Source organism: Gymnoscopelus braueri, assembly GCF_963280865.1.
Source record: "Gymnoscopelus braueri genome assembly, chromosome: 16".
In the NCBI taxonomy this organism is placed as follows: Eukaryota; Metazoa; Chordata; class Actinopteri; order Myctophiformes; family Myctophidae; genus Gymnoscopelus; species Gymnoscopelus braueri.
The window spans coordinates 44,134,566-44,156,406 of NC_137616.1; the positions used below are offsets into that span (position 1 = coordinate 44,134,566).

Consider the following 21,841-nt stretch of genomic DNA (forward strand, 5'->3'; position numbering starts at 1 on the left):
CAACAGTAATGCAAAAACATTTTAGCACCAAAGTGGAAGAAGTTATGAATATATAATATATATAAACACCAAGTGGATTTCACAATGAGAGTTTACAGAGATGGAAAAATAAACTGCATTCATGACACCACACAGTTCTGACTGTATCACAGTGAAAGAACATATAAATGTGATTAAATTACTTTTAATAATTGATTACATGTATCATTCTGGAGGATCACCCATGTGTTTATTGAAAAGTATTAATACCCAGTTTAGGGCTGTATCTAGCACTTATCTTCTTAGCGATTATTCTATTTATAACGTTTTATATTTAGCAAAATAGTAAAGCACATATTTATTTAATTGTAATTACAGTATATCAATGAATAAACACAAGTATCATTTTTTTTAATATATAATTGAAAACGTCTGATGAATGACTTAAGCCCTATTTTGTCCCAAAACAGTGTCACACATACAGCCGATCTAGAGGTTCTCATGTCATATATTATTGTGAGTTGGTATATCTGCTTTTTCTGCTATTTTTGAAAGTCAATTAGTTTATTAAAATATATTATTTCTCATAATCATTTAAATCGATTAGTTTAACCGTTACACCCCTAAACCAACACTCCCCTCATTCTCCAAATGTAACCATCATCACTAACCATCATTAACACTATCATGCCATTATGAGCATATAATAATCTGCCATTATTATTAGACCACAAGACAATCATTTAGATTCTCAAAATTAAGTCATGTCTCAGCATCAGCATCATCATGTCTAACTATGTTGTTCCAGAGTTACACTGACCTTCCTTGGTAAAATCTTCAGAGGGAGAGAATCAGTGAAAAAGTGTGGATAGAGCGTGTCAGTGAAAGTGTGTGTGAAGGTGTTTATGTGTGTGTTAGTATCAGCGTCAGAGAATGACAGCTTTCCTTCATTCCAGTCCAGCTGCACTCTGATCCTCTGAGGTTTCTGCTCCACTGAGAGTAAAGTGGATGGCTCTGATAACGTTATGTATTTACCTTCCCATAACATTATACCCAACATTTGAATCGGATCTTTTCCCTTTCTCTGAAAAGACTCTGCTAACACACCCAGTACCCAGAATGAACTTTCTCCAACCTCAACATCCCAGCTGTGGGTCCCTGAGTTAAAGCCCTCAGAACCCAGAACTAAGGCACAAGAGTCAAACCTCTCTGGGTTGTCAGGAAGCTGCTGTCTTCCTCCACATCTCACACTGGTCAGATCATCAGACAGGATGAGTCTTGGATGGGCAGTGTTGGGGTCCAGAATGATAGGAGTGTAGGAGACAATGTCCTTCATCTTGTCCCAGACTCTGAAGGTCAGGTTGCTCAGGTGTTTGGCCACGTTCATCAGTGGTCCTGAGACCAGCTGTGGGTCCTGCAGTGTGAACTGGACTCTTTCCATTGTGGTATTGTAGTTCTGCAGGAATGAGATGTGTTCAGCTCTCAGCACCTCCTCTATGGCTCTGATGTTGTTTGAAAGGGTTAATATGTCTCTGTTCAGACCCTCAGTCTTCTCCTTTATCAATTGACTCTTCTGCTGCTCTTCCTCCCTCAGTGCAGTGATGCTGGCCTCCTCTTCCTCTTGTAGAAACTGATGAAGCTTTTTAATCTTGTCTTTAATCTGCCTCTCTGTGTGCCGGGTCTGGACCTCAATGTGTTCTGCTGTTAGGTCACAGTTTGCTTTAACTTTATTAAAGACCTTCAGTTTCTCCTGTAAAGGCTTCAGTGATTTCAGGACTTCCTTCTTGTGATCCAGAGCAGCTTCATCGATGGGTCTGAAACTGTGGTTGGTGTGTTTTTCTGAATGAAGACACACAACACACACTGGCTGTTGACATTCCTGACAGAACAGTTTGAGTTTCTCAGCATGCAGACTGCAGAGATCCTCAGACCCTGAAGAAGTTCTCTGACGTTTTGAAGCTCTCTGATGTCTCTCCTGTATGAAGGCCTCACACAGGTTCTTCAGAGCCAGGTTACGGGGTGGATGATCCGTTGAATGTATTTCCTTACAAACTGGACATTGATTTATTCTCTTCTGTCTCCACCATTTCTGCAGACATTCTTTACAGAAGCTGTGGCTACATGACAGGACAACAGGATCTTTAAAGATGTCACGACACACAGGACAGGAAAGATCCTCTTCTGGAAGAGACGAGTTGGAAGCCATTCTGTCTCTGAGTGAAGCTAAACACTCTGCTCAATATAGGAAGTCAGTGGTGGCAACACTCCCTCCTCTAGAATGTTCCCTGAAGTTTACTTTCACTCTGAATCCTGGTTCTTGTTAAAGTCCATTCAGAGTAGAGTCAGCAGCAGGTTCCAGTGGTCTGGGTCAGTATTCCCTCCTGTAGCTGTGTGAAGACAGTCTGTTCTCCTCACTGGAAGTTGTGGATTTGATCTGAAGGTCAACCTTATCGTCTCAGATGAGTCTGTCAGGGGGCGGAGCTTTTACACACACACACACACACACACACACACACACACACACACACACACACACACACACACACACACACACACACACACACACACACACACACACACACACACACACACACACACACACACACACACACACACACGCATTAACTTTTGATCTAATACAAACAGAACGTATGCACCACACATATTGAATTGGTTGAATGAGATGTATCATTCCACAATGCTGTCAGTGCAATAACTGAAAAGCTTCTCTATGTGTTTTGCCTGTAGGCATATTAGCATATTGTTCTACAGAACACCATTGCTGAGGTAAAAAAAGGAAGAAGGAAAAAGGTGGTTTGATATGAAGGCTAGAAAGCCACTATCTGATATGCATTAGAGTTGTGTTGATCATCAAGGGGAAAAGTGTCCCTTGACTTAAAGGTAGGGTAAGTGATATTTTATATTAAGTATTTTGTTAAAACACTATATTCTGATAGTAATCATTGCTATAGAGTGTTTTTTCAGTAACAGATGTCTCCCTGTCTCTCCAGCTCTTTAATAAACAGAAAATACATTTTCCGGTAGGTGTCAAAATCTCAGCCAATCAGGAGAAAGTACCCATTTTTAACACATTGAATGCCAAAAACGGTCCGGACCGTTTTTGAGGGTCCAAACGAGAAGTGCCGAAAACGGTCCGGACCGTTTTTGACCCAATTCTATTTTTATACATGTGGGCCACGTGGGGCGCTAAAACGAAACTTTGACATCACCCAAGCAGTTTCTGAGAAGAAGAGGCTGGATGTGGCTCCATGTCAAAAATCCTTCCGGTCGGCGTTTTCAATGTTATCTCCTTGATTAAAAGCTTAATATCTCCATTTCTTTTTAATGTGGTGGAAACGAGCCGTTTTCGATCGGCGATCACGCTGCAATGGAGGGTCGCGTTGGAAATATTATTGTTCCAGGCGTTAGTCGGGACCCTCCGCCGTCTCGCACGCACGCTTTGTTTACATGCATTTCCGCGTCGGGGCTTCTCACAGCACGAAATGTATAACGCAAGTGGATGGAAGAAATGCTGGCACTCAACGTATAATATTTTAATAAACCTCTGGCACCCAATGTGTTAAGCTAAATTGTGTTCCAGTTCCAATTTTACCTACTCATTTCTTAGTGTCATCACTTCCAATTTCACTTGTTTAATCTATATCCTGATTGAGTTCTCTGTCCTGATTGGATACAATTGGAAATGAAACTGAAACTGAAACGAAAATGCATTTTCTGTTTCATAAAGAGCTGGAGAGACAAGGAGACTCCTAATACTGAGCAAACACTCTATAGCAATGAGTACTATCAGAATATAGAGCTATTTAACACTTATTTTAACCAAAGAAAATCACTTACCCTACCTTTAACAGCACACCTTGATTCTTTCTTACTTCTCCTGGATTAAAATCATCACCATGGAAACCAATACAGAATCAAGATGTGTTTATTGTCTCTCACTCACACGTACAAGCATTGTACATGTGTGGTACATTATTCCAAACTGTTAAACGCATCAATACATAACATAAGATAATACAAATAATACTGGATGTAATCAAGTAAAGATTACATCCTTGCAAGATTCACAAAAGGCCTCATGGGACACTGGAAACTCGTGGATGAGATAGAAGTCCACAATGGAAACAAGTCCCCATGGCTTTTTTGTGACATCCTTTAATAGCTTTTATGTCTCACATGCTGTTTTACATTTCTGACAAATAAAGTATTCAATCAATAAAAGTCAAGTTAAAGTACAGGTAGAACGAGAAACCGCTATATGATATATTTATCAGAAATGGGGATTGTACATACATCCTTACCTGTAACTTGGCCAAGGCGAATGTTTCCTCACAACAGAAGGTCACTTTGAAAAAGTGGTCTGATAGTTAAACTGAAATGATACTAGTTGCTTGGTGGTGGTCACTCCATTGTGTGCATGTGGTCGCAGTGTGTGTCTGTCTGTGTGTGTGTGTGTGTGTGTGTGTGCCTGTGTTGTGTCCTCCTGTGCCCTGTGTTGGTCTGACTCTGAGCACTGCAGGACAACAGTAGGCCACTAAACCAGTGGACCAGTGTGTTCTCTTTGTCCTTGGAGAGGAGAAACCTCCTCCCACCTCCCCTCCACATTACTGCAGTCATTGGTCCATTTAAGTGTGAAAGGCCAGAAGGCCCATAACAAAAGCATCTCACATCTCACAACATGAAACCTGCAGCGGTATGTGAATAAAACTAAAGTTTTTATTTAAACAACATGTAACATGTAGTGGTATGTGAATGTTTTATTTAAACAACATGAAACCTGTAGTGGTATGTGAATAAAACTAAAGTTTTTATTTAAACAACATGAAACATGTAATAGGTGAATAAAACTAAAGTTTTTAATTAAACGACAGGAAACATGTAATAGATGAATAAAACTAAAGTTTTTATTTAAACAACATGAAACCTGTAATAGGTGAATAAAACTAACGTTTTATTTAAAAAACATGAAACGTGAACAAAACAAAATTTTGTATTTAAACTAATGTGTTGACCCCCCCCCCCCCCCCACACACACCTCAAAGAACTCCTCACCCCAAAACCTGCCATCCGAAGCCTCCGCTCCAACAACACCAACCTTGTCGTTGTCCCTGACACCAACCTCCGCACCATGGGCGACCGGGCCTTCTGTTACACAGCCCCATGTCTGTGGAAGGCCCTCCCAGACCACCTGAGAGCACCACAGTCCACTGATGCCTTTAAAAATGGACTAAACCCCTACCTTTAAAAAAAAACAATTTACGAATTCTTCGTGGACTTCTGTTTGTTTTTCGTACTGAGTTTTAATTTCTAAATGTGACCCTTTAGTTTAGCCTAGTTGGGTCTCTTGTAATTGTTTTGTTGCCTATGCTGTTTTTATGCCTTGCTTTTAATCTGTAGCACTCTGAGATTCGTGAGAATGTAAAGTGCGTTATAAATAAAATGTATTATAATTATTAGTACTATTATACGCCGACAGCACACAGCACAATTATGCATTACTCAACTTCATAAAAAAATACTTAGCATTATTCTAGTCCTTTTTAACAACAGTAGCCTAACTGTATGGTCATATACGGTATTTGTCTTACTCTACTATTGACAGAGTACAAAGCATAATGTGCAGACAGGGATTTGGAGAATGCTTGTTTCTAGTGTCATTTTTAAACACCTCCTCTCCTCTTCTATTCTTTTGCAGGAATTGGCTAATCAAGGCTTTAAAAAAAAAAAGATAGTTCACCGAAAGAAATACTTACACAAAGGAGTCTCTTTGTGTCTCCAACCGGAACCTCTGCCGGTCATCAAATGATTGGCTTAGGAATGCGGGCAGCAAAAACTAAAAAATATTCATGAATTCTCCATGGGGTGACTAATCCATAGATAAAAAGTCACTTTGGGGGTGAACTATCCCTTTAACACACACACAATGCCAACCATTCTGCCAGTCAACCCCCCACCCATCCACGCACGTACGCGCATACGCACACAGCAGATCTACAAGCTCACAATGCGTCGCATCTATTTTCAAAAGATTGTTATACATACAACTGAAGTTATTGTACTTGGCCCTAAGCACCTCAGAGATAAATTAGCCGATGATAATTTTTACCCTAGATGGTATTACCTTGACCTCCAAGGCCACTGTAAAGAATCTGGGAGTCACATTTGACCAAGATATGTCCTTTCAGTCCCACATAAAACAAATTTCAAGAAATGCCTTTTTTCACCTGCGTAATATTGCAAAAGTTAGGCACATTCTGTCCCAAAATGATGCAGAAAAACGTGTTCACGCATTTGTTACTTCTAGGCTGGACTATTGCAACGCTTTATTATCAGGCTGCCCAAGTAAGTCCCTAAATAGCCTGCAGCTAGTCCAGAATGCCGCTGCGCGCATACTGACAGGAACCAGAAGAAGAGATCATATCACTCCTTCATTTGCCTCTTTGCACTGGCTCCCGGTTAAATACAGAATAGAGTTTAAAGTTCTCCTCCTCACATACAAGGCTCTCAATGGACAGGCACCAGTATATCTCAAAGAACTCATCAAGCCCTATAAACCAGCCAGAACACCATTGTGTCCACAGTATGAAAAAATGCTTACAGCTCCAGGAAACCCCAAAAAAGCTAGAACAGGAGGCAGAGCATTTAAGTTTCAGGCACCTCAGCTGTGGAACCTTCTCCCAGTCTCAGTCCGTGAAGCAGACACACTCTGTATATTTAAGACTAGATTAAAAACCTTTCTCTATGATAAAGCCTATAGCCGAAGTGTATAGACTCAGTCACCCATAGTCATCCTCTCTCCCCTCTCCCTCCACACCTCCCCCCCTTTCTCCTCTCTCCTCTCTCCTCTCGTCCTCTCTCTTCTCGTCCTCCCTTTTGGTTGTGTGGGTTTCCCATTGGTACAATTGTAATTAACCCTGTACGGATTCACGCTCTAGTAAGGCCTGCCACTAATTCTACACCCGGGGACCCGCTCCCCGGAGTTTCTTTTATCTCCCACGTCGCAGTCCAATGGACTGTCACTACGGACCCCCAGCTGCGGCTCAAGACTGTGACTGCGGACCGGGCCTCTCCATGGAGCACGACCGTGGATTTCTACTACACTACACTATACCACTACACTATACTGTATATGAGCTTAACATTCTTATATTATACCATTATATACTGCATACACATTATTGCTGTACTATATTATATTATCATATACTATCTTACACTATTATATTTGCAACTATTGTTATTGTTACTACTTGTATCTCTTTCTGTCTCTCCTCTGTCTCTCCCTCTCTCTCTCTTCTTTCCCCCGACACGGTCGAGGCAGAAGGCCGCCACCCTAGAGCCTAGGGTCTGCCTGACGTTTCTTCCAGTTAAGCGGGAGTTTTTCGTTGCCACTGTCGCAAAATTGCTTGCTCAGGCTGGGATTGTCGGGTCTCTTCTCTACATGTAAAGTGTCTTGAGACAACTTGTTGTGATTTGACACTTTAATAAAATTGAATTGAATTGAATTGAATTACAATTATTAAAACTTGAAAGGGACATTCTGCATATTAGTACTTTCTACTTTTGGTACTTTAAGTACATTTTGATACCAACACAACAACCTCAACATCCCAGCTGTGGGTCCCTGAGTTAAACCTCTCAGAACCCAGGACAAACTCATAGAGGTCAAACCTCTATGAGTTAGGGTTAGGGTTATATTGTACAAACAAGAGGAAAAAAAAGGAGTGTAAAACCCTACTCACTTTCAAAACTGCCCTAAAGAAACACCTTCAGGAGGCTGCAATTCGAAAATGGCCCCTGTCAAAATCTTAACCTACCCCCCCCCCCCCCCCCCGAACTCTTCCTCTTTTTTCTCTTGTACATATTATTTTTTTCCAAACCAGTAACCTGTAAACTGATTGTATGACATTCTGTATAGTAGTGTGTATATCTGTCTGTCTCTTATATGTCATCATGATTTGTGTTCATGTACAAAACAACCACGTACAAACTGTAAAGAAATGTCCATAACAAAGAATACAATATTCTCTTTTATACAAACAAACAAACAAACCTCATCTAGTTCAAATGTAGAAAGTCCCCCTAAATAAATGACATGACATTATATTAGTTCCGGGCAGATTCAGAACATAAAAACTCTCCCCACACACACAGTGGTAACAAAAGAAAAACACTTTTCAATAAATAAATCATATACACTGTTAAACAAATCTGAAAATAAAATAAAATGAAACAAAAATCATGGCAGTTAAATGTAATGCTGCTCTGCTGCTGCTGCTGGACATTCACAATTATTTAGTCATTGGTTTCAGGGGTAAAAGTTATATAAAGTTTTAATAGCTTATCACTTATTTATTGTTTAATAAGCTGATTATTCAGTTCTCTGAAGAAAGGTTAGATGTAGGCAATGATTTAGAACACTTTTGTTTTTGAATAAGATAAAAAAAATAGGATAATGTAATTAATCAGTCTATTAGTGACACCTGCTTATATCCTGTCTGTACAATTTTTGATGGTTTGCTTCTGATGGTTTGCAGTTTAGGGCAGGGGTCTTCATTTGGGGGTCCAAGCGTGACCAGAATAGGGGTCATAACCACTTGAACCCTAGCAACCCTATTCTGGGGAGATTAACTTTAGCCAAAAATAGCAGATCTACAAGTTCACAACACCAGGCTTTGTTAGCTTGTAGATCGGCTATTTTCGGCAAAGAGGTGTAGTGTAGAGGGAAGTATTGATGGTTAAATGTGGTAAAATGTCTGGAAAATACATATTAACATGAATCCAAAATACACTCGTGTTGTCAAACAATGAAACTATATGGAATCAAAAAAGTTTAATCTATTATTATTATTAAAACATAATTGTATATAATATGTAGTGGGGGTCCCTGCTTGATCTCTCTCTCAGCTAGGGGGTCCTTGGGATGAAAAACGTTGAAGACCTCTGGTTTAGGGTGAATTGTGTTTAAGAGCTCATGCAGCATGTATGCACCGCCACAAGGTGTCACTGTGGCACAAGTTCAGGCAGAACCATAATGACTATCACGTTAAGTCTATGGTGTTCATAGTACTAATTGACCTTCTTTAATACAGTTTTGCATGAATAACTTAATTGTAATATTTCCATTGTTGTTATATTGGATTTTAATATTTAATAATGGAATCACTATAGGCCTAGTTAAGCAATGTTACTGCACTTTCCCCCCAATAATATTTTTTATAGATTTTTTCCTTTTATGACAAAGACATAACACAAACAAAAACACGAAAAGCTCAGCTCAGATATGTTTCAAAACAAAGGACACATACTAGCTCCTCATACAAACACAGGAACACAAAATACTTATACATGCTATATGTTTGAGGATTGACAATCTTGCACTACCATATAAGGCCATGAGAGATCTGAGACAATTAAATAAAACAAAATAATATTAATGAGAACAAATAAAGGAGGATTTTAATTTGTTCAATGATGAACTAGACTCTCATTAGAGCTTTAACATTTAACGTTTCCTTAAACACACACACACACACACACACACACACACACGCGTGTGTTACCTCTTTCCTCTTAATATAATAGATTATATTAAAACAGTATTAGTTTATTAATCTGATCAATTTTATGAGTCCTCAACATTATTATTGTAATAGTAAAAAAAAACTCACTCACTCAGGAAATTCAAAGTAGAGTGGCATAGAACAAACACATCCAAGGCAATGTGATCATGTTCAAAGTCTTTATTTCAACAGTCAGGAACATTGACACATTTTGACTAAAAGAGTGTCAAGAGTGTATAAAATTAAAGGCACGTGTGCAGTATTTAAAACTATTTAAGGTCACATGAAATACTATCAACTGTCCACTTAAAGAACTATAAACTGACAGTAGAATCAATACACGGGTACAAACAAATGTAACATCATACTTGAACTGGTAACAGAGGAAAACAATACATCTGAGTATTCACTTAAAACATAAATGGCCAACATCAGTGTTCAGTATAAACAACTTTCCCATGGAACTCTACAATGATCTACAGTATGATACTAAACCCTTTTCACTTCAAAGACCACCAGTTTAACCCATTAAGACCTGGAACGCATCTGTGTCTTTTATTTATTTGAGCTAAAAAGCATTATTTTACACTTTGGCTATTCGGTGCCGCACTATGAGCTTGTAGATCAGCTATTTTTGAAAAATCGTAAAAATGTGTCACACGTATAGCTGATCTAGAGGTTCTTGTGTCATATATAATTGTGAGTTGGTATATCTGCTATTTTTGAAAGTCAATTATTTTATTAAAATAAGTGATCTTTTATAATCAATTAAATCGATTAGTTTAACCGCTACACCCCTAACCCAGTGCAACACTCCCCTCTTTCTCCAAATGTAACCATCATCACTAACCATCATTAACATTATCATGCCATTATGAGCATATCATAATCATTTAGATTCTCAAAATTAAGTCATGTCTCATCATCATCATGTCTAACTATGTTGTTCCAGAGTTACACTGACCTTCATTGGTAAAATCTTCAGAGTGAGAGAACCAGTGAAGCATGGATAGAGCGTGTCAGTGAAAGTGTGTGTGAAGGTGTGTATGTGTGTGTTAGTATCAGGATCAGAGAATGACAGCTTTCCTTCATTCCAGTCCAGCTGGACTCTGATCCTCTGAGGTTTCTGCTTCAATGAGAGTAAAGTGGATGGCTCTGGTATCATTGTGTATTTACCTTCATTTAACATTATAAACCACATTTGACTCAGACTCAGATCTTTCCCCTTCCTCTGAGAAGACTCTGCTAACACACCCAGCATCCACAATGGATTGTCTCCAACCTCAACATCCCAGCTGTGGGTCCCTGAGTTAAAGCCCTCAGAACCCAGGACAAAGGACAGAGAGTCAAACCTCTCTGGGTTGTCAGGAAGCTGCTGTCTTCCTCCCCATCTCATACTGGTCAGATCATCAGACAGGATGAGGTTTGGATGGGCAGTGTTGGGGTCCAGAATGACAGGAGTGTAGGAGACAATGTCCTTCATCTTGTCCCAAACTCTGAAGGTCAGGTTGCTCAGGTGTTTGGTCACGTCTATCAGTGGTCCTGAGACCAGCTGTGGGTCCTGCAGTGTGAACTGGACTCTCTCCATTGTGGTCTTGTAGTTCTGCAGGAATGAGATGTGTTCAGCTCTCAGCTCCTCCTCTATGGCTCTGATGTTGTTTGAAAGGGTTAATATGTCTCTGTTCAGACCCTCAATCTTCTCCTTCATCATTTGACTCTTCTGCTGCTCTTCCTCCCTCAGTGCAGTGATGCTGGTCTCCTCTTCCTCTTGTAGAAACTGATGAATCTTCTTAAACTGGTCTTTAATCTGCATCTCTGTGTGCCGGGTCTGAGCCTTAATGTGTTCTGCTGTTAGGTCACAGGTTGCTTTAACTTTAATAAAGACCTTCAGTTTCTCCTGTAAAGGCTTCAGTGATTTCTGGACTTCCTTCTTGTGATCCAGAGCAACTTCATCGATGGGTCTGAAACTGTGGTTGGTGTGTTTTTCTGAATGAAGACACACAACACACACTGGCTGTTGACATTCCTGACAGAAGAGTTTGAGTTTCTCAGCATGCAGACTGCAGAGATCCTCAGACCCTGATGAAGTTCTCTGACGTTTTGAAGCTCTCTGATGTCTCTCCTGTATGAAGGCCTCACACAGGTTCTTCAGAGCCAGGTTACGGGGTGGATGATCTGTTGAATGTATTTCCTTACAAACTGGACATTGATTTATTCTCTTCTGTCTCCACCAATTCTGAAGACATTCTTTACAGAAGCTGTGGCTACATGACAGGACAACAGGATCTTTAAAGATGTCACGACACACAGGACAGGAATAATCAATTTCTGGAAGAGACGAGTTGGAAGCCATTTTGTCTCAGAGTGAAGCTACAAACACTCTGCTCAATACTTCAGCTGACAGAGGGCAGGTTCCAGTGGTCTGGGTCAGTATTTCCTCCTGTAGCTGTGGAAAGACAGTCCGTTCTCCTCACTGGAAGTTGTGTTTGATCTGAAGGTCAATCGTATCGTCTCAGATGAGTCTGGCAGGGAGCGGAGCTTCGACACACCACCACAGACCTGTTGCAAAGTACACACACACACAAATTCACCATTAATCTAATACACACACACACACACACACACACACACACACACACACACACAACGTATGTGCCACACATATTTAATTGATTTAATGAGATCACAGTCAAGTTTATTTCCTATACAATTAGTATAGACATGGAACAATAGAGGGGGAGGGAGGGAGAGAGCCTATTTAAACCATGCAAAAACCTAGAGTACTGAAATCTGAACATACTGTCAGTACAATAACTGAAAAGCTTGGCTCCACGTTGCCTGTAGACATTTTATACTGTATAGTGTTCTACACCATTGCTGATGTGAAAAGAAAAAATAAAGTAGTTTGATATGAAGTGAATGAGGACACTAGAAAGCCGCTATCTGATATGCATTAGAGTTTTGTTGATCACCAAGGGGAAAAGTGTCCCTCGACTTAAGCATGCTTAACACATTGGGTGCCAGAGGTTTATTAAAATATTATACGTTGAGTGCCTGCATTTCTTCCATCCACTTGCGTTAAACGTTTCGTGCTGTGAGAAGCTCGGACGCGGAAGTGCATGTAAACAAAGCGTGCGTGCGAGACGGCGGAGGGTCCCGACTAACGCCTGGAACAATAATATTTCCAACGCGACCCTCCATTGCAGCGTGATCGCCGATCGAAAACGGCTCGTTTCCACCACATTAAAAAGAAATGGAGATATTAAGCTTTTAGTCAAGGAGATAACATTGAAAACGCCGACCGGAAGGATTTTTGACATGGAGCCAGATCCAGCCTCTTCTTCTCAGAAACTCTTTGGGTGATGTCAAAGTTTCGTTTTAGCGCCCCACGTGGCCCACATGTATAAAAATAGAATTGGGTCAAAAACGGTCCGGACCGTTTTCGGCACTTCTCGTTTGGACCCTCAAAAACGGTCCGGACCGTTTTTGGCATTCAATGTGTTAAGCATCCAAACTGGCCGCTGTAAAAGTCATAACCTAACCCCCCCCCCCCTCAAAATGTTTACTGTACATATTTATATCAGGAATGGACACAGATGGTGTCACCCTTTAAAATAAAGCTGACAATATTTCATTTTCATCGTAACGTGTTGTCAGCTTGTACATCTGGTGCATTTGTGAGGAAAGTAAATACCAACCTCTGTGTTTACTGGGTCGTCTCAGGTAGGGTTGGGTGTAGGTGTGAAACGCTCCCTAATGTGATGGTCATGGAACTGACTCTGGTTCCTCTGTGTTCCAGATCCAACCCTAGTCTCAGGGGGTCAGGTAAGGTTCAGCTGTGTTGAACAGGATTCTAAATCAAACACAGAAAAAAGAAAATAACTCAGTTCTTCTCTGAACTCGAATACTTTATTTTTTTTGTCGCATTCCTGACCCAATAATTCAATAATTGAGGACTGTGCTGCGTTTTTTTTAATTTGTACTATAAAAGAATATAAACTCCAAAACAACTATCACAGGGATTACTGATGAGCCTACTAATGATTCAGGTTAGAAAAATATATGTTTTTGCTCTTGTTAAGATTGGTCTCCTATTAACTTCATTAGTCAAATATTGGATTATTGTCTCATGTGACAAACAAAAATCTCCATGAATTCAAGGCTTCATGGCAGGGCTGGCCCTAGGATTTTCGTGGCCCTAAGCAAGATTTTTTGGGGTTGCCCCCCCCCCAAACACCCCCATTATAAAATCATTGTCATTATTTATTGCATACTAAAATATTAACGCTAGTTGTTGGATAGGAGATACATGACATAATTACAATATAAAAGTAAAAAATATATATATAAATATATTTTTTTGTGGCCCCCTAGTGGTTGTGGCCCTAAGCGACCGCTTATATTGCTTATGGCAGCGGCCGGCCCTGCTTCATGGGGTGAGTAATCGATAGAAAGTTTTTTTTTTTTTTAGATAAGTATTCATTAACCACTTAAACCTAGATGCTACTTTGTTGTAAGTCAAATAGTGAAAATAGACTGTCTATAACGTATGTGTAAAAAAACTTCAAATCACTTCAAAACCGTCCGCGTCGACAGGCTGTTACTACCCGTTTCTAAATTGCACATAAATTGGACATGGAGTTATGCAAAACGAGCGTTCTCTAAAACATTTGTTGGAATTTTGCTCACATGCCGTCTATAATGAGCACACACAGGTACATAGGTTCAGACAGTGGTGGAAGAACTACTTAGATTTTTTGTTAGTGAAGTTAAAGTACTAAGTAGCAATATCACAATGTAGAAATACATTTACAAGTAAAACATCCTGCTTTAAAACTTTTACTTGAGTAAAAGTACAATATTGTCAGCAAAACATACTTGCAGTACTCATTATGCAGAATGTCCCATTTCACAAAATAGCAGATCTATCAGCTCACAACTTGATGTGACACATTGTGAGCTTATAGATCGGCTATTTTAGAATATCCTACTTTTAAATTAGGGCTTAATTGGTTAAGCCCTATTAAGTTAGTTTTGTAATAACTATAAATAAATACATCTGCAAGGTAAGTAATACATAAGGTAAGTAAATTATAAGCAAATATTCTGAGATAGCAAAGTAGATGAAATGTAAATAATCTTAAGGTACCTCAAAATTGTACTTGAATACAGTCCTGAGTAAATTCAGTTATACTACTGGTTATTTAGTTATTCCACCATTGTGTAAAACAACAAAACAAGAACACTGTATAAAAATGCAATGCTGCAGATTCACATACATTAGTCAGAAAGTCTGTCATAACAACATGACAAAAGTGGATTTTTCTACTGACAGACAAACATTGTGTTTACATTGTGATAGCTTCACTGTGACACATTTACATAAATTATTTGAGCCCAAATACAACATTAAACAAACAAACACTCACACTAAGCATAAACCTAACAGAAACAAACGGTAAACCTAACCTTGGATCAAGACTATCAGATGTATTTTACAATGATAGTGTTGGTCTTTGTACAAATGCAAAATATAAGTTGCTTATCCTGTAGCCCCGGATGTTAACTCAGCATTCGGAGTATTTGTTCACTGTATTAATCCTTATTTTTCAATAGATATGCGTTTTAATCCCGTCTGTGCCTGAACGCCATCCCCCCCTCGTTTACATCCTGTTTACATTGAGTGTAATACCAACTTTGACCTGATGCGCCCGTCACCACCACCCATTGAGGAATACAGGGAACTTCTGACAGAATCCAAAAAACACGGGATTAAAACAGATCTATTGCAAAATACAGACTAATACAGTGAACACATGTTCCGAATGTCTAGTTAACATCCGTGGCTACAGGTTAGACACTTAATATAATTGTTTTGAACATGTGAGGAGAAGTACGGGCTTTCCGCGTGGATGTTCAGTGACTATTAGTGGGGTTGAGACCAAGACTATCATAGATACGAAAGTAAAAGTCAGACTCGATAAAATCCATGCATGATAGTCTTGATCCAAGGCTAAAGTAAACCTGTATATAGTGAACAAACAAACAGATGTAATGATAATAGAAAATACACTTCAAACAAACACATATACCAGCATGGCTGCATATAACTGATGAGGGAATGACTCCAAGGAGTTCATGTACAAAACAACCACCTACAAACTGTAAAGAAATGACTGAATCAAATGTCCATAACAAACAATACAATATTATCTTTTACAAAGACAAACTTCAGACAAACAAACAAACCTCATTTAGTTGAAATGGAGGAAAGTTGTTCTTCTTTTACGCTTTCTTTTTACTTTGAGGAGAGCTGCTTCCTTGTTTTCCTCAAGGAAGATTTTCCTCCGAGGTGGAAAGACTGGTGACGCAAGGTTAGCTTCCTTGTTGTTGTTCTTCTTCTTTTTCTTGCGTCTGTTGAGTGCATACTGCTACCCATCTTCCCGGAGGATGCATAACATGCTTTTTTACCAGCGTTTTGCTGAACATGTCAGATATAGATTATGATGATGTGATGTCTGTGCTGCTGCTGGACATTCACAATTATTTAGTCAGTGGTTTCAGGGGTAAAAGTTATATAAAGTTTTAATACCTTATAACTTATTTATTGTTTAATAAGCAGATAATTCAGTTCTCTGAAGAAAGGTTAGATGTAGGCAGTGATTTAGAACACTTTTGTTTTTGAATAAGAAACTTTGCATATAGGATAATGTAATTAATCAGCCTATTAGTGACACCTGTTTATATCCTGTCTGTACCATTTTTTGTTGTTTGCTTCTGTTTGCAGTTTAGGGCAGGGCACCAGGGGTCTTCATTTGAGGGTCCAAGCGGGACGGGACCCCTAGGGGTCATAACCACTTGAACCCTAGCATCTCTATTCTGGGGAGATTAACTTTAGCCAAACATATCAGATCTACAAGTTCACAACACCAGGCTTTGTGAGCTTGTAGATCGGCTATATCGGAGGTGTAGTGTAGATGGAAGTATTGACGGTTTAAGTGGTAAAATGTCTGAAAAATACATATTAACATGAATCCAAAATACACTGAAGATCGTGTTGTCAAACAATGAAACTATATGGAATCTACAAAAAAGTGTAATCTATTCTAGAACATAATTGTATATAATATGTAGTGGGGGTCCCTGCTTCATCTCTCTCTCAGCTAGGGGGTCCTTGGGATGAAAAACGTTGAAGACCCCTGTTTAGGGTGAATGACTTGTGGTTAAGAGCTCGTGCAGCATGTATGCACCGCCACAAGGTATCACTGTGGCACAAGTTCAGGCAGAACCATAATGACTGATATTTCCATTGTTGTTATATTGGATTTTAATATTTAATAATGGAATCACTATAGGCCTAGTTAAGCAATGTTACTTCACTTTCCCTGCAATAATATGTTTTTTTTCCTTTTATGACAAAGACATAACACAAACAAAAAGCTCAGCTCAGACATGTTACAAAACAAAGGACACATACAAGCTCCTCATACCAACACAAGAACACATCTATACATGCTATATGTTTGGTGATTGACAATCTTTCACTAACATATAAGGCCATGAGAGATCTGAGACAATCAAATAAAACAAAATGATATTAATGAAAACAAATAAAGGAGGATCAGTGATCCTATCAATCAAGGTTGGCGGTGTGCACTGTGTGAAGTTGATACAAATACATATGTGTATTGAGTTAATGCTATTATAGATATTTATATTGGCTTGGTGGTGTTTTTTCTGCTTGCCCTGCGGAAGGTCTATGAAACATGTAACTTGATTTTAATTTGTTCAATGATGAACTAGACTCTCATTAGAGCTTTAACATTTACTTAAAGAACACACACACACACACACACACACACACACACACACACACACACACACACACACACACACGTTACTTCTTATAGTAACACACTCTGAGTCCTAAACATTATTATTGTAATAGTAAAAACAAACTCACTCACTCAGGAAATTCAAAGTAGAGTGGGATAGAACAAACACATCCAAGGCAATGTGATCATGTTCAAAGTCTTTATTTCAACAGTCAGGAACATCGACACATTTTGACTAAAAGAGTGTCAAGAGTGTATAAAATTAAGGCACGTGTGCAGTATTTAAAACAATTTACGGTCACATGAAATACTATCAACTGTCCACTTAAAGAACTCTAAACTGACAGTAGAATCAATACACGGGTACAAACAAATGTAAATGTAACATCATACTTGAACTGGTAACATAGGAAATCAATAAATCTGAGTATTCACTTAAAACATAAATGGCCAACATCAGTGTTCAGTATAATATTTTTTCCATGGAACTCTACAATGATCTACAGTATGATACTAAACCCTTTTCACTTCAAAGACCACCAGTTTAACCAATTAAGACCTGGAACGCATCTGTCTTTTTTTAATTTGAGCTAAAAAGCATTATTTTACACTTTGGCTATTCAAAAATAGCAGATCTACAAGCTCATAGTGCGGCACCGAGCGCTAGATCTGCTATTTTTGAAAAATCAAGAAAATGTGAAAATCTTTGGATACATATATATATATTATTTTAAAGCGAACATTTTGTATTGAAATCTTTGCTTCTGGGGGTCCCTGGAACAACATATTTTGAGATCGGGGTCGGTGGCCAAATACATATACATTTCCTTGACATGAAAACGTTGGAGCACCACTGATATATATTTTTTCATAATACTGTTAGAAGACATTTGTCAAATGTATAACATTTTAGAAACAGTGATCCAAACAGTAGAGAACCACCATGAATACCCATCAAGGAAGTAGCAAAAATAAGGCAACAGCAATGCAAAATTATTCTAGCGCCAAAGTGGGAAAAAAAATGAATACATAATATAAACACCAAGTGGATTTCACAATGAGAGTTTACAGAGATGGAAAAATAAACTGCATTCATGACACCACACAGTTCTGATGTTATCACAGTGAAAGAACATATAAATGTGATTATATGTCTTTTAATAATTGATTACATGTATCATTCTTGAGGATCACCCATGTGTTTATTAAAAAGTATTAATACCCAGTTTAGGGCTGTATCTAGCACTTATCTTCTTAGAGATTATTATATCGATAACGTTTTATATTTGAACATATGAACATATTTGAAAATGGTAAAGCGCAGATTTTTTTAATAGTAATTTGTATACAGTGTGTCAATGAATAAACACAAGGACTTTTTTTTAATATATGATTGAAAAAGTCTGATTAATGACTTAAAGGGGTAGTTCACCCCCCAAATAACTTTTTTTCTATTGATTACTCACCCCATGGAGCCTTGAATTCATGGATATTTATTTGTTTTTGTCGCATTCCTTCCTTTATTATTTGATTATAATAAATTTAGCCCCATTGATTCCGGTAGGAGACACAAATGCATTTGTGTCTCCTACCGGAATCTATGGGGACACATTTATTATAATCAAATTATTGGCTTAGGAATGTGACAAAAACAAAGAAATATCTATGAATTCAAGGCTCCAGATGGTCAGTAATCAATAGAAAAAAAGTTATTTTGGGGGTGAACTACCCCTTTAAGCTGTATTTTGTCCCAAAACAGTGTCACACGTATAGCTGATCTAGAGGTTCTTGTGTCATATATAATTGTGAGTTGGTATCTGCTATTTTTGAAAGTCAATTATTTTATTAAAATAAGTGATCTTTTATAATCAATTAAATCGATTAGTTTAACCGCTACACCCCTAACCCAGTGCAAAACTCCCCTCATTCTCCAAATGTAACCATCATCACTAACCATCATTAACATTATCATGCCATTATGAGCATATAATAATCATTTAGATTCTCAAAATTAAGTCATGTCTCATCATCATCATGTCTAACTATGTTGTTCCAGAGTTACACTGACCTTCCTTGGTAAAATCTTCAGAGGGAGAGAAACAGTGAGAAAGCATGGATAGAGCGTGTCAGTGAAAGTGTGTGTGAAGGTGTGTATGTGTGTGTTAGTATCAGGATCAGAGAATGACAGCTTTCCTTCATTCCAGTCCAGCTGGACTCTGATCCTCTGAGGTTTCTGCTCCACTGAGAGAAGAGTGACTGGCCCTGATAACGTTTTGCGTGCTCTGTATTTGCCTTCCCTTAACATTATATCCAACATTATTTGACCCGGTTCTTTTCTCTTTCTCTGTAAAGACTCTGCTAACACACCCAGTGCCCACAATGGATTGTCTCCAACCTCAACATCCCAGCTGTGGGTCCCTGAGTTAAAGCCCTCAGAACCCAGGACTAAGGGCACCAAGTCAAACCTCTCTGGGTTGTCAGGAAGCTGCCGTCTTCCTCCACATCTCACACTGGTCAGATCACCAGACAGGATGAGGACTGGATGGGTAGTGTTGGGGTCCAGAATGATAGGAGTGTAGGAGACAATGTCCTTCATCTTGTCCCAGACTCTGAAGGTCAGGTTGCCCAGGTGTTTGGTCACGTCTATCAGTGGTCCTGAGACCAGCTGTGGGTCCTGCAGTGTGAACTGGACTCTTTCCATTGTGGTCTTGTAGTTGTGAAGGAATGAGATGTGTTCAGCTCTCAGCTCCTCCTCTATGGCTCTGATGTTATTTGAAAGGGTTAATATGTCTCTGTTCAGACCCTCAATCTTCTCCTTCATCATCTGACTCTTCTGCTGCTCTTCCTCCCTCAGTGCAGTGATGCTGGTCTCCTCTTCCTCTTGTAGAAACTGATGAATCTTCTTAAACTGGTCTTTTAGGGTTAAATGACCACCAGACATTGACCATCACTACCCCTGACTGTGCCCAGTAACTTTCACTTATCTCAGTATCATCATATCTTCATGGAACAATTAAGATTTCTACCACCAACTTAGAGCAGATACTAGCACTGCATGGTTTTCAACATTAAAGCCATAGGTAGGACTGAGATTACTTCTACACATTCAGTTTCCCTTCAAAACCAACATGAAATTCATTATTTTTCATTTTTTTATAGCTTGTTGCAAAGACAAACAATTCACCCGCTTCACGTCATTTAATTTTGGTCCCGTTTCAACAAGAGGCCACCTGCTAACCCATTAAAACCGTGAAAGCGTCTGTGTCATTTTAGATTTTAGCGTTGGCTATTCAAAAATAGCAGATATACAAGCTCGCAACATTTTTGAAAAATCTTGAAAGTTTGAGAACTACTGTTCTTATTTTTCTTATTTCTCATTTCTAAACTGTTTATATGATGTTTTGCATAGTAGTGTATATCTGTCTGTCATTTAATGTCACTATGAATTGAGTACAAGAGGACCCCAATTGAAATGGCCAGTGGCTTTCTTGGGCTTTTTTAAATCCTATTTAGTTGACCTTGTGTCTGAAATGTACTTTCATGTGCTTTTTGTCTGCAAACTTCTAAATAAAGTATTCAATCAATCAATCAAAACTGATTTAGAGGGCATTTGTAGAATCGGCCTCAGGTCTAAATGGGCTAAACGCAAGACTATAGCAAACTCACCAGGGTAGCGCTTATAGTTCTCATAGTCAGCGGAGCACGGCACGCTGAAGACTCTGGGCTGCGGAGACACCTGTTCCTTCCACCTGACTAGAGTCTCTGTGACCTCGCTGTCCCCCAGGGTCACGTAGAGCCACGCTCCGAGTCCGCCAATACACACCGCCCCGAGCAGCAGGAGGAACAGAGGGACTCTGGTGCCTCTCCATGCGGACGCTTGCCGCAGAGCGTTACCCCTGAGAACGAGAGATAGAAAGCATGTGGACCAGCACTTAGGACTGTCATAAACGGTCTGATGTTTGTGATCTAGGGCAGTGGTTCTCGCTTTACATAGATTGTGCATTACATACATTCACCCATTCACACACACATTCATACACCGATGGCGGAGGAAACCTAGCCTGGTAAACCATCCCCCTTCCGGAAATCTCATTTGCATTTGATTTCAGGAATTGGTCTTTCTGGGCGTTTCTCCGGAGTTCATAACATGAACTCTCCTATCAGCGTCCTCGCTCATTGTTCTGTGATTAACAGTGGAGGTTGGCCAATCAGGTGGAACCCAAGTGAACCCGAATGGAGCCGAGTGCAGCCGACCGAAATGGAATGGCCGAACTGCTGATTGGCTGAAGGGATTGTCAGTCAACGGTATTACTCCCGCCCAGCCCACAGCCAAATTGCCCATACTGGTCTGCAGGCCAGACCAATTCCTGAAATCAAATGCAAATGAGATTTCCAGAAGGGGGTTGGTTTACCAGGCTAGAGGAAACCATGCAAGGCACCAAC

At 39.4% G+C, this 21,841-nt stretch overlaps 4 protein-coding genes across 4 annotated transcripts in view; all 4 read right to left on the reverse strand.

The window, feature by feature from the left end:
* LOC308102997 (urokinase-type plasminogen activator-like) overlaps positions 1 to 21,841 on the reverse strand; it is a gene marked incomplete at its 5' end in the record, with an annotated part of 68,018 nt that overhangs the window by 17,239 nt on the left and 28,938 nt on the right. The gene's annotated exons all lie outside the window — the stretch shown is intronic.
* Positions 620 to 2,185, reverse strand: LOC308103850 (zinc-binding protein A33-like; the record flags this gene model as incomplete). The annotated part of the gene is made up of 1 exon (XM_080454040.1): positions 620 to 2,185. One exon carries the CDS (start codon positions 2,183 to 2,185, stop codon positions 770 to 772), a length of 1,416 nt encoding a protein of 471 aa, XP_080310166.1. The 3' UTR covers positions 620 to 769.
* LOC308103849 (nuclear factor 7, ovary-like) lies at positions 9,748 to 15,939 on the reverse strand. The gene is made up of 3 exons (XM_080454039.1): positions 15,813 to 15,939; positions 13,262 to 13,416; positions 9,748 to 12,122 (listed from the first exon to the last, which is right to left on the reverse strand). The coding sequence occupies exon 3, from the start codon at positions 11,914 to 11,916 to the stop codon at positions 10,498 to 10,500; it is 1,419 nt and encodes a 472-aa protein (XP_080310165.1). The 5' UTR covers positions 11,917 to 12,122; positions 13,262 to 13,416; positions 15,813 to 15,939; the 3' UTR covers positions 9,748 to 10,497.
* On the reverse strand, positions 19,138 to 20,445 carry LOC308103852 (nuclear factor 7, ovary-like). Its single transcript, XM_080454042.1, has one exon. The coding sequence runs from the start codon at positions 20,337 to 20,339 to the stop codon at positions 19,437 to 19,439; it is 903 nt and encodes a 300-aa protein (XP_080310168.1). The 5' UTR covers positions 20,340 to 20,445; the 3' UTR covers positions 19,138 to 19,436.